Genomic DNA, 14,179 nt, shown 5'->3' with positions numbered 1-14,179 from the left:
AGGACCAGTTGACCCATTAGCAGGAAACGTTTGAAATTTTGAGGAAATACAACATGAAGCTCAACCCCGAAAAATATGCTTTCGGGGTCGGTTCGGGCAAGTTCCTCGGCTTCATGGTGTCACATCGGGGAATAGAGATTAACCCTGATAAAATCAAGGCCATCGAAGACATCGTCGTTGTGGACAGCATGAAGGTCGTACAAAGGCTAACGGGTCGGATTGCAGCCTTAGGCCGGTTCATTTCAAGATCATCTAATCGAAGTCACAAATTTTTCTCTCTACTCAAAAAGAAGAATGATTTTGCTTGGACCCCGGAGTGCCAACAAGCATTAGAGGAACTAAAACGATATCTATCAAGCCCACCACTACTTCACACTCCAAAAATAGACGAAAAACTTTGTTTGTACTTGGCAGTATTGAAAGTCGCGGTAAGCGGTGTCCTAGTTCGAGAAGAGCAAGGTACGCAACTCCCCATATATTATATGAGTCGAACCTTAGGAGAAGCGAAAACTAGATATCCGCTCCTAGAAAAATTGGCACTTGCACTGATAAGCGCCTCTAGAAAGTTAAGGCCATACTTTCAATGTCATCGCATATGCGTATTAACCACTTACCTGCTTCGTAATATTTTGCACAAACCCGAGTTATCAGGCCGACTGGCCAAATGGGCCATCGAACTCAGCTTAACCTGGGATTGGAGAAACAAGTATATTAAATACTTAAAGAGCATAAAACTCCCATCGGACCCTAAAGATTCTAGGACCCTACGGACTAAAGCTGCTCGATTCACGTTGGCTTCGGACGGAACGCTGTACCGAAGAACATTCGATGGACCGTTGGCAGTATGCTTGGGTCCGGGAGATACCGATTACATCCTACGGGAAGTGCACGAGGGTACTTGCGGGAATCACTCCGGAGCCGATACATTAGTTCGAAAAATAATCAGAACAGGGTATTATTGGATCAATATGGGCAAAGATGCGAAGGAATTTGTTCGTAAATGTGACAAATGTCAAAGGTTTGCACCAATGATCCATCAAACCGGAGAGCAGCTCCACTCAGTCCTATCCCCATGGCCATTCATGAAATGGGGAATGGATATCGTCGGCCCTCTGCCATCGACCCCAGGTAAAGCCAAATTCATTTTATTTATGACTGACTATTTTTCTAAATGGGTTGAAGTGCAGGCGTTCGAGAAAATAAGAGAGAAAGAAGTTATAGACTTTATTTGGGATCATATCATATGCCGATTCGGGATACCCGCCGAAATAGTGTGTGACAATGGAAAACAATTCGTTGGCAGCAAAGTAACAAGATTCCTTGAAGAACAAAATAAGAAGGATACTATCGACGCTATACCACCCCAGTGGGAATGGACAGGCCTAATCAACGAACAAAACTTTTATTCAAAACTTAAATAAGAGGTTGAACGACGCTAAAGGAAAATGGAGAGAAATCCTGCCCGAAGTCCTTTGGGCATATCAGACGACGTCAAAATCCAGTACGGGGGCGACCCCATTCTCCTTAGTATATGGGTCCGAAGCATTGATACCAGTCGAAGTTGGTGAACCCAGTGCCAGATTTCGATTCACGATGGAAGAATCAAATAACGAGGCTATGAATATCAGCCTCGAACTATCGGACGAAAGACGAGAAGCTGCTCTCGTCCAATTGGCCGCCCAAAAGCAGCGAATCGAAAGATATTATAACCGAAGAACCAAGGTCTACCATTTCAAGCCTGGGGATTTAGTGTTAAGAAAAGTTACCATCAATACCCGAAATCCGAACGAAGGAAAACTAGGACCGAATTGGGAAGGACCATATCAGGTGCTCGAGAACATCAGAAAGGGATCGTACAGGCTCGGCATTATAAACGGCAAATAGCTATCAAGCAGCTGGAATGTATCACATCTAAAACGGTACTACTGCTAAGGTACGACCTTTTCATATTCGTTTATATTTCAAAACTGACCCCTGTAGAAGTCCGAACAAGGGATAAGATGGATCTTTCGCTTGAAAGCATGCGTTGCACTCTTTTTCCCTTAGACCAATTTTATCCCAAATGGGTTTTTCGGCAAGGTTTTTAATGAGGCAACCATTGATCGTGCTGCACTTACAACATTATCCGAGGCCTCTTTACAATCGCCTCGAATACTGAGGGGGCATTAGGCCCTCAAACACATCGAGTTCAGATGCAAGAGAGTTATTTCACAATAACAGGGTTCCAATAGGAAACATTATAAGAGCCAAATGGTCGAAACGAACCATGATCATGTAGAATGGCCCGAACCCAGGCGCGGAACATGAACACGTGTAATAACGTGCGAAGAAAGTTCTCTTCTTTATCGGCATCTTATATCCAAGGAAAATTCCTCTATTTTGAGATTTATTATGCAAACAGAATCAAGTTAAATTCGACCAATTATGCCTACGGGCTACATTGCATCGAGATCGAATCATTCACTTCGACTGCTAAGCCTACGGGCTACTTTTTATTTCGAGTTCGAGCAAGCACTCACTCGATCGCTAAGCCTACGGGCTACTTCGACCATTACACCTACGGGCTGCATTGCATCGAGTTCGAATCATTCACTCGATGACTAAATCCTACGGGCTACTTTTATTTCGAGTTCGAGCAATCACTCACTCGACCATCACTCCCACGGGCTACATTACTTCGAGTTCGAATCATTCACTCGACGATTAAAGCCTACAGGCTACTTTCACTTCGAGTTCAAGCAAAGCACTCACTCAACTATTACACCTACGGATTATATTTCTTCAAGATCAAATCACTAACTCAATTGTTAAGCCCAAGGGCTACGTCACTTTGAACAAATCAATAATAGAGACTACAAAGTCCAAATTTGATTGAATTGTTAAGATCCTTGTGAAAACATTTGTAAAGGCACGCATAAAGTCTGCACAAATCGGCCAAAGTTGTCTATATACAAAAATTTCTACATGATTACAAACATAACTATGAACTAATCTTCCTGATCACCCTCGGATCCGCTCTTGCTACCGTCATCGTCATCATCATCGCCATCAGAAGCCAAGGCTTCAGCTTCAGCTTTAGCTTCGAGCTCTTTAGCCTTTTTTATTTCTTCAGTAAGGTCGAAACCCCGAACATGTATCTCCTCGAGGGTCTCCCTCCGAGACCTACATTTGGAAAGTTCGGCAATCCAGTATGCTCGGGTGTTGGCAGTATCCGCCGCCTCTCGTGCCTCCATCTGAGAAGCCTCGACATCAGCCCGATATATGGCAATGGACTTATCCGCCAAGATTTTCGACGACTCAACCTCGGCCTTGGCCTCAGCAAGCTGGGCTTCAAGATCCTCGATCCTCTTAGCTTGAGCCGAACTCTTTTTCTTAACGTTTCGCAGCTGGACATCGGCCGATAATAAGTTGGTCAAAATGGTCTCTTTTTCCGCAGCCAGGCGATCGATAGTCTCCTTCCACCGATTACATTCGGCTTAGATTTGATTGACTTCTTATCGAAGTGACCCGATCATTTCAACTTTTTGCTGCAGCTGAGACAACGAAGGGTTAACTTCCACAGTCGAGTCAAACCCATACTTTAATAGAACAAGGCTCACCTGCTTGTCTAGTTCGGCCTCTTCTTCATGAGCCTTAGCCAAATCCGCTTGGAGGTCCTTTATAGCCTCATTCTTTTGGCTACAAAGAAGCCGCAAGGCGTCTCTCTCCCCCAAGACCTTCTGAAGTTCGACCTCACACTGGCTAAGGTCGACCCGAAATCTACTAATGGCCTGCACAGTAGGGAAAGAACACTAGTCAAATTCGGAAAAGAACAAAGAGACCAAGTATAGTAAAGTCATTACCCAAGTAATGAAACGTTGGGCCTCTTCCAGTAGAAGAGAAGCGTCCCCGATATCGGAAGCATCACCGACTCCAGTAAAGCAATCCCGAAAGGGATCCCCTGCTCTAGAGCCTCCGCCCATATCGGGGGTCTTCAATTCTCGAGCTTCCTTTAATGCCTCCTCAGAAAAGGTGGGAGGAGAAGGCGAATAACCCATTGTCATAGTCCCAAGTGAATCACTCGGGGCGTTCCGATCAAGACTCGGGATCCCGGATTCAACCTCGATCGGTACAGTTGCCATCGGTTCAGGAGCTTCGGTGACCTCGATAGTTATGGTAGATCGGGACACCAAGGCCGAGGCACCTCCTTCTTCCTCTTCTTCTTCTTCGTCTTCTTCTTCTTCTCTCAGTTGTTGGACCGAGTCAATCGAAAGGGCAATTACCTTCCTCCTCACCCTTCGAGTTTCGGACTTGGGGCCCTCTGATCGAGAGGCAGCTTTGCACTTCTTGTCTTTCCCCGGTTTCGGGACTGGGGACTTGGTTCCTTCTTCACCGCTCGAAGGCCTCAAAACGGCATCCTTGGTTACGCCTGCATGAAAGAAAATCGGTAACGAATAGAGAACAAAGAGCGCTTCGAAGGAAACGAGAAGTAAAACCTTACCATGGTTCTTGGCTTCCCATCTGCCTTTAGCCAAATCATGCCAAGCGCGTTCGGCATAAGAGGAAGTCTAGGCTAACTTCTGAACCCAATCCTCGAGGTCGGGCACCGCTTGTGGCATCCAAGGGGTAGCTGTATATCGGGAAGAAACATCAAAAAAAAAAAAAAAATTATTTATGAGAACAACTTACGATTGAAATTTCATTCCTCGGTGAATGACATCTTCTCTTCCGGAATAAGGTCATGGGTCCTCACCCGAATGTAACGCCCCATCCAACCCTGATTCTTGTCTTCGTCGATGCTCAACATCAAAGCCTTCGATGCCCGACGATGAAGTCTGATTAATCCTCGAAAGATTTGAGGCCGATACAACCGTATGAGGTGATTCAGGGTAAAATCCATCCCCCCGGCTTTGGTGGAGAAGAAGCGAAGTAGGATTACTATACGCCACACAGAGGGATGAATCTGACCAAGGGTGACCTGATATCTCTTGCAAAAATCAATGATCACCGGGTCGACCGGACCCAATGTGAAGGGATAAGTGTAAACACTTAAAAACCCCTCCACATGGGTGACGACACTCTCTTCGGGGGATGGAATTTGCAACACAACCTCGGAACCCCAGTTACAGTCTTTTCTAATGGCCTCGAGATGACCCTCCGTTATAGAGCACATATACATCGACACGTGCTCGCATCGACCAGGGACGGATGAAGGATTCTCAACCTTAAAATTGATCTTTAGAGTACACGGGCCGGGAATATAGTCATAGGTGGACGGCTCCACCGGCGCCTTATCGCCGGACAGCCGTGAAGAAGAAGCTTTCTCCTTCTGAGGCACAGTTTTCGAAGTCTTGGCCATTGATATGGGAGGAATAAAGACAAAGGAAAGTGAAAAATTGATGACACCAAAACTCTGGTAGCAACAAGAAAGGAAAAAAAGATGAGAAAATTTAGGGGAGTGAACGCGTGAAAGAAGTAAATGATAGATGGAAGAGCTATTTATAGGCTCGCATCGTGACGGTTCAATATCACAGGTGGCCGACCGCCATCTGACAAGCATTAAATACCTTGAAAGGCTGAATCGATAGGACAGCTATCGCATACGTCATAATCGATTTCTGTGAAAATGTCGGCTTATGACCTGATCGAACCACCAAAAATCACGTCGATTCTCACTGCATCCTTCGTGAGAAACGAGGGGACTATCTGTATACGGTCGAAATAGATTTCGTCCTTCCTACGTTTGATCGAGTTCGAGTGTTAAAAAGTCGAAATGAGATTTTTGGGAGTGAGCTCCGAAGTCGGTACTAGCGAGCCTCGAGCCCGAAGGTCAATCGAGGAGTCGGCTCGATAACCCTATCGAGCCCGTGGCCGAATCGATCTGCAAGGCACTGCTTCGAGGTCGGAAATGCGCGACGCCCATCTCGAAGGTCGGACTCGAGCCAAGACCGAAAGGCCCGACCCAGTAACGAGCTCGAGCCAGTATCGAGCTCACAGACAAGAGTCGTTGCGACCGCACCAAGAGAGAGAATCTTGGTGGGAATCAAGGAAGAGATAAGTCATCATGGGCCTTCCACTATGTGTTTTATTTTATTATTTTTTGTAATAACCCTGTTCTCTAAAATGAGGAATCCTTGTAAGCTAAAGGGGAAAGACAAAAAAATCACTTCTCAGATTGAAAGATATCCCTTTGTGTTTGCTTTACTTTATCTCATTCATTCTTATTGTCCACTATTTGCATTCTCATAATCAAGAATATACGTATCTTTGTTTCTCTACACGATTTATATCGAATTGTATCGCATATCCTTAGAACCATACACAAAATCTAACGTTATCCGATTTTTCCGGTAAACAAAATGCTATCAAACTATAGTCAAATTTTTAAAGCTCATTTTATTCAAATGAATCCTCCAAGTAAACTTTTATTTTATGAAAATAAATAAAATACCCATTTGAGTTTAAAGAAAATCCCATTACATTAAAAGAATAAAGAGATACGTGGGTTAATATGGCGAGGAACACAAAGAGCAAGGGTAGTGGCAGATAAGTGAGGCCGACATGACGTGGTACACTATTGAGAGATACTATTGGTTATGACTAATGATGACATAAGCACTGGGGTAAATTGGGCAACACACCAAAAAGCTTTACATAGGAGCTACTGTAGAGTAACTTTTTAGCTAGTGAAATTGCTCCATTTTCACATGATACAAAATTACACTTACAGTCACAAATCACATGCCACGTTTTTATATATGCATCTCCATAGAGCTCCTTTTGAATAAATGCTTGAATGGGTCTCACTTTCACAATAGATAGTATATGTGTACTATAAATATTTTGCTCAATTAGCCACGTGTGACCCCAAGATGTCACTTTATGGCCATATAGGCATGTTGATGACACAGATGGTTTAATCCCAACTGTTGCTTCTAATATAAGAGAATAGAATCGTTATAAAATAAAGACCGTAAATTAAATACAGTTATAGAGAGAAATTAATATATTATTCAAATTTCAAACTTATGTACATAATGAACTGAAATTTTCTCTATTTATAGAAAAAAGCAAGCTGCTATATAAGCTGCTACTGTACCAGATATAGATAATCTTCTATTGGGGGTAATGTTTATCCATAACTGGATACCGAAAGGATAAGTTCATTATACTAGATATGGATAATCTTCTACCGGGAGTAATATTTATTCATAATGGGGTACCGAAAGGATAAGCTCATTATACCAGATATGGATAATCTTCTACCGGGGGCAATGTTTATCCATAACGGGGTAGCAAAAGAATAAGTTCATTATACTAGATATGGATAATCTTCTACCGGGGATAATGTTTATCCATAATGGGGTACCGAAAGGATAAGCTCATTCAGGCGACTTATTTCCAATAGAGTATTAAATAGATAAACATATTTACGGCGGAATCTCATACAAATAAGCTTATTCAGGAAGCTTATTTACAATAGAGTACTAAATAAATATTCATAATATAATATATTTATAACACGTTCTACTTTTTAAGAGAATCACAAGCTCATGCTTTTGAGGCTAAAACTCCAGTTCCAACCGCATCCTTGAGAACCCTTCATCATCTTTCAAAACATTTAGGAAATTTAAATCTCTATGATCTCGTGAGTCAAGAGAATAGGGTTGGTGATCCCAAAACATTTTCCATCTTGTTACGTCCCTTCTTCTCTTTAATACCCAAGTCATAAATAGATATAATTATAAATAAAAAATTATTGATGCAGTAGCTAAAATGTCGAGTACATTTATATCACGACTCAAAATTCACTATAAGTCGTGATGACGCCTAACGCCGCTATCATGCAAGTCAACGGTGATTTATCAAACTTAATTACTCATTTTATTACTTTCGAAAATATAGATTTTTATAAGGAAGGAGATTTACACTTCTAAATCCACGGGAACGTACAACATTTGTAGTTTATAAAAGAAATAGAAGGCAATAATAATATACAATATCGTAAGCATCAACTGGTATAACCTCAAAATCCGGTGTCACAAGTGCATGAGCATTTTCTAAGGAGTACAATAATAATACAATATCTGTCCAGAATGTAAATAGACAGGATAAAATACATAGCATGATGGAGACTCGGCAGATTGCGATGCGAAGCCTGGTATGCAACTCATATAAAGTGCCCTCAACAGGTGCGCCTACGCGCCAAGATGATCACCAAATGAACCTGTCAGATTCTGCACATTTAGTGCAGAAGTGCAGCATGAGTACGTAAATCAACGTGTACCCAGTAAGTATCTTGCCTAACCTCGGAGAAGTAGTGACGAGGGGTCGACATCGACACTTACTAGAGGTCCAACAAAGCAATATAATAAAACAATAAGCAGATGTGAAGCACACAACCATAATGGGGTAAATCTGTAAGTTACCTAATTTTTCAAATATTTCTTTTAAAATATGAATTTCTCAATCTTGTATTCTACCTTATCAGCTCCGAAAATGTCAAGTGACAATATTAAATAAATAAGGAATACCCTATAAAATACCGGGCATCAGCGGAGAAATTATCTCGTGAATATTCGGACTACTAGCGATATAGCGCACGATTCTGCCGAGATCGTTCGGCCCGATCCAGAATAATGTATACACTGCCGAGGGTCGAGCGGCACGAACCATAGATGCATCTATTATACTGCTAAGGCGTTCGGCCCGCTCCACAAGAAAGGAAAGGAGTTACCAAATTACGAGACACGTGCTTACAATACAGTATATGAGCACAAAATGAATATAATCTTTACCGTTTCTCAAATAACTCGCCCACAACTCAAAGTGATAAGGCTCGGCCTAGTATACATATATTTATCTCTAAATCAATTTCAGTTATAACTTTAATTAATTAAGCCAGCAGAACGAGTTCAAATAATTCAATTATTACATGATAAAGTCCTAAGTCTACCCTGACATAAACATGCTTTAGCTACGTACGGACTCTCGTCACCTCGTGCGTACGTATCACCCACAACTAGTTGCGCATAACAATAAATATCACCTAGGGGTAGTTTTCCCCTCACGAGGTTAGACATGAGACTTACCTCGCTCCGAAGTTCCATAACCGGCTCCCATGCCCCTCTTAACTCTTAAATTCAAAGCCAAACGATCTGAAACTAGCTAAACAATGTGCAATTCAATCAAAATATACTCCAATGCTTATAATTAATCAATTTATAATAATTTTTAACTCCGCTTGAAAAGTCAATAAAGTCAATCATCGGGCCCATGTACTCGGATTCTAAAAATTTTCAAAGATAAACTTTATCCATGACGCCACGAACTCAAATATATGATTTATTTCAAATTCCATGTCCAATTTCGTGGTCAAAATAATAAAAAAAAAATACCAAATTCTAGATTTTCTACCAAAATCCCACAATTTCTACTAATTTTCATGTTTAAATCCTTTTAGAATCCATGTTTTTAACTTATAATAGGTGGGAATAACTTAACTTGCCATAGATAATGAAAATCTCTCCTTGAAGCTCTCCAAAAATTGCCCAAACCAAGAGAGAAATGAGTGAAATGAGCAAAACCCCGATTTTAAACAATCTGCCCAGGCCCGTTCTTCTTCGCGATCGAGAAGGCAAAAAGTCACTGCCTCCAAATTTACTCTACGTGTTTGCGACCTCCATGTCGCGTTCGCGAAGCCTACAGACCCCCGCCCTTCGCGTTCGCATAGGAAGCGTCGCGTTCACGAAGGCTGAACGACTCCAGGCCCAGCTCTCGATCCTTCTCCGTGTTCGCGACCACCCAGTCGCGTTCACGTAGGTTCCTCAGGCTCTTCTCCGCGTTCGCGACCTCTGTGTCGCGTTCACGATGAGCAATTTCCACCTGCCCCAAAAATCCTTCTTCGCGAACGCGATAACCACCACGTGTTTGAAATGAACGTCACTAGAACCAGCATCAGCAGCAGCAAAACATGGGGAAATGACCCGAAACCATCCCGAAACTGCCGAGATCCCGTCCAATCACACCAACAAATCCTAAAACATGATACGAACCTGCTCGAGGCCTCAAATCACACGAAACAACATCAAAACTACGAATCGATGCTCGAAACCTTTATTTCAACTTTCAAATTTTCAAACTTCGACAAACGCGTCCGAATCATATCAAAACATTCCGGAATGATGCCAAACTTTACGCACAAGTCACAAATCATGCTACGAATCTATTCCAAGGCTCGGAACCCTAAACGGACATCGATAACATCAAAATCCACTTCAAACCAAACTTATAAAATTCTAAAACCTTCAAAATACCAAACTTTCACAATAAGCGTCGAAATACTCCCGGGCCACCCGATACTCAACCCAAGCATACGCCCAAGTCCGAAATCATCATACGAACCTATTGTAACCTTCAAATCCCGATTCTGAGGTTGTTTACTTAAAAGTCAAACCTTAGTCAATTCTTCCAACTTAAAGCTTCCGAAATTAGAATTTTCTTTCCAAATCAACTCCGAACTTACCGAAATTCAATTCCGACCACACGTACAAATCGTAATACATGAAGTAAAACTACTAAAGACCTCAAACCGTTGAACGACATGCTAGAGCTCAAAACGACCAGTCGGGACGTTACAATCTAACCTTCAGATTACACTTTGCAAAGAGATAGTGTAGTAGAGTTGTTCGAAGAAACGAACTTTTGAGAAAATTATTGAAGCAAAATCAGTTTTGGGTTCAAATTTGAAGTGGGAAATGTGAGGTAAGAAATTGAATTGGCTTTTTGAAACTTGAAGCACTGTTGAAAGTCATGACCGTTGACGCTCGATTAATCTTGATTTCGAGAATTCGAATTTCTGAAATTAGAATTTATTTCGAATTAGTGTTATTGGAATACGTAGTAGTTTAAATCTCAATTTTGGGACGATCTGATGGAAATTTGAGCAACAGTTCGAGATGAAGTTTATGCCATGTATAACTATATATCTTCCGTGTATCCCTTATATATTCTTTATTTATCTCATGTGTATCTCCCGTATATCTGTGTATATCCATGTATGTATGTGAAATATAAAGATACATTTGTGGAAAAAAAATTATAACTCGATTTTAATTATAAATTTTAACTTCAAACTAATCCAAATTACATATAATTTTTCTCAAGTTTGGTATATTGCCTCGAATTCCAACCACCCCATTATTGTTTTTCCTAAATATATTGTATGTGTTGTATATCATTAGTTACTTTTTGTCGGCAAAAAATAATAAATAGTATTCTATAGCTAAGTGGCCCGTAAACATTTTATTATCTTAATACGTTTCTATAAATATTTCTTACAAGAACCTTTTTTTTTTGTTTGGAATTTGTATTTTAGCATCACAGTTGAATTCTGCTTGATTGTATTTGATATATTCACCGGACAAAATCCAAATAGAATTAGAAAGAGAACTTTCTATTATTCAAGCATACCAACTAATTATGAAATCATATTGATCGCCTCCACTTGTATCAAAGACCTAAATTTGCATCTATTCTTGGTCTCCTTCCTTCATCCATTTTCATAGATGGGGTCGAGATCCAATCTAGTAAAATTCCGTCCAATAAAGTTCAATAGAGCATTTATATGTTGACACGTGTTCTAATATAGTTTCAATGGTCAGAATCTCTTTGGTCTTTAACTATGATTAAGTCTCTTCTCTAAGTTTTCTCTATTCCTAATTTGCCACTATGATAATACACACCGAGTCCTCTTCTTAATTTTCACTTTCTCCTCTCTTTATTCTTTCATCTTCAAAAATCCTTTAGAATTTTCAACTAAATAATTTTCCAATCATCTCTCTCCCTTCTTCAAGATCCTCTCTTTATAGATTTGATAATTGTTTGTTCTCTTTCGTTCTAGATTATTCAAGATTAATTTTCTTCTTGTCGTAACGAGTCCCGTATCAAGCACTATTTTGGTTGAAGGTTTGAATGCAGTATATTGTCCTTTCCTAAGAACACATTTATTTATTAATAATATGATTTAATTCCATTTTAGAATTGAATTACATGTAATACATGAATTAAATTATTCATAATTGTTAATTCGTTATAGAACATCTCAGAATTAGTAAAAAAATGTCGAACATGCCGGAAAGTTAAGGAGAAAAGGGGTCCTAGTCTGGATTCTCCAAGAGGAAAATAAAAGTTAGAGAAGAATTTACCTAAGTTAATGACCAAATAGATCCTGACCATTGAACTATATCAGAACACGTGTCAACATATGAATGCCCTATTGAACTTTGACCGGAGGGAATTCCCTCAGGGGATTGAGATCCAGTCCAGTAAAACTCCCTCTAGTAAAGTTTAATAGAGCATTTATATGTTGACTGTCAACTTGACATGTGTTCCAATATAATTTCAACTGTGAGGATCTCTTTGGTCTTTAACTATGGTTAAGTTTCTTCTCTAACTTTTCTCTATTCCCAATTTCCCACTACGATAACACACACACCAAGTCCTCTTTTTAACACACCAAGTCCTCTTTTTAATTTTCACTTTCTCCTCTCTTCATTCTTCCATCTTCAAAATTCTTTAGAATTTTCAGCCAAATAATTTTTCAATCATCTCTCTCCCTTATTCAAGATCTCTACTGTTCAGAGCACGTGTCAACATATGAATACCCTATTGAACTTTTACTTGAGGAAATTTTATTGGACTGGATCTCAACCCTTAGGATGGTTACCACAAGTTACCAAGGGATTATCTTCTTGAAGGAGGTCGAACTCTACTTTCTATAAACGATGAAGGAAACGCAACACCTAAAAAATTAGAGAAGAAAAATATTTTCTATTGCCCCCTTATTATCTTCCCTTAAAAAACTAAGGATTGTAAACATATCGTGAGTGATTCTCTTCAAATTTTTCGTTGCAAAAAACGTGCACAAAATTCTTGCTTTATGTTGCGTGCATGGTTTAAATTATGTTTTTAACTAGTTAATTTCTTCGCGCTTCGTGCGATCATATAAGCTTCTAAATAAATATGAAATATCAAAAATTAAAAGGAAAAATTATTATTTTAGTCCCCGAGTGTTATCGTCTAATTTTGGATTTGGTTCTTGTGATATCTCAGTTAACGCATCTAAGTTTTAATTAACTAAAGTGAGTGATTTTAGTCCTATTACTAACCGAAGTTAAGATTGCAAACATAATGTTTGTTACTATGGAGGGTAATTTGAGTATTACAGCTAGAATCTTAATTTTTCCATGGTTGTATATGTAACCCCATTGACCAAACCATATATGCACATAGGCAACATCGTATCCTGGGGGGAAACAACCTCATACAACAATGGCGAATCCATCGAATGCTTCTTGGATACCTCTTCAATAGTGATTTTTCTTTTGTTTTATATGAAAAAAAAAAAGATGAAATTATTTCAAGAACACATGGAATACATTCAAAATTAGAATTTAATTTCTTGTTATTATTTTAGAGAAATGCTTATTATCGAACTCTAAGCAATGGCATAGCCACTCATTAGTAAGGGGAGCCAATTGACATCCCTTCGTCCAAAAATTACATAGATGGTTAAATTTTAAATATTTATCTATATATATTATATACTAATTCCCCTTGATTTCTTTGCAAGCTTACTTATTTATATTTTGACACTTCTTAGTGAAAATTTTGGCTTCGTCAAGATTAGTGCAAATACAACCCAGAGGTCCACAACTTCACGGCCAGAGAGAGATTTTGATCCATCCTCGAATCCATTAATGCAAAACAAATGCCAAAATCCGTTACAATGAATCAAACCATGTACGATGTAAGCTTGACCATCAAGAACATTTTAAGTGATTACAGAAACTTCTAACTGAATTCTTCATGATCTATTCGATGCTATAAAGAGGAACCATAAGAAATGTACACCAAAATCGACATTCCTTTTATTGTATACTCTCTAAGCTCAGTAAATTCATCAAGAAAGAATAGAATATTGTCATGGCTCTTAAAATTTTCGCAAAATTAGGTTTTTTTAATAAGCTCTTAGATGTAATACCCAAATTACCCTCTGTAGTAGTAAACGTTCTGTTTGCACTGTTAACTTCCACGAGTAAAAGTACCATAATCACTCACTTTGGTTAATTAAAGGTTCAATGTATTAAATAAGATGTCACAAGGACTAAAACCGAAATTATGCAATAACAAAAGGACT

At 39.6% G+C, this 14,179-nt stretch overlaps 1 protein-coding gene across 1 annotated transcript; it reads right to left on the bottom strand.

Moving 5' to 3' along the window:
* Positions 1-2,987: 2,987 nt before the first annotated feature.
* Positions 2,988-5,588, bottom strand: LOC138906032 (uncharacterized). The gene is made up of 6 exons (XM_070194551.1): positions 5,547-5,588; positions 5,227-5,392; positions 3,843-4,408; positions 3,600-3,770; positions 3,167-3,386; positions 2,988-3,073 (listed from the first exon to the last, which is right to left on the bottom strand). Exons 1-6 carry the CDS (start codon positions 5,586-5,588, stop codon positions 2,988-2,990), a joined length of 1,251 nt encoding a protein of 416 aa, XP_070050652.1.
* Positions 5,589-14,179: the final 8,591 nt, after the last annotated feature.

This window comes from Nicotiana tomentosiformis, chromosome 2, assembly GCF_000390325.3.
Source record: "Nicotiana tomentosiformis chromosome 2, ASM39032v3, whole genome shotgun sequence".
In the NCBI taxonomy this organism is placed as follows: domain Eukaryota; kingdom Viridiplantae; phylum Streptophyta; class Magnoliopsida; order Solanales; family Solanaceae; genus Nicotiana; species Nicotiana tomentosiformis.
This window is presented reverse-complemented; position numbering and strand designations above follow the sequence as displayed.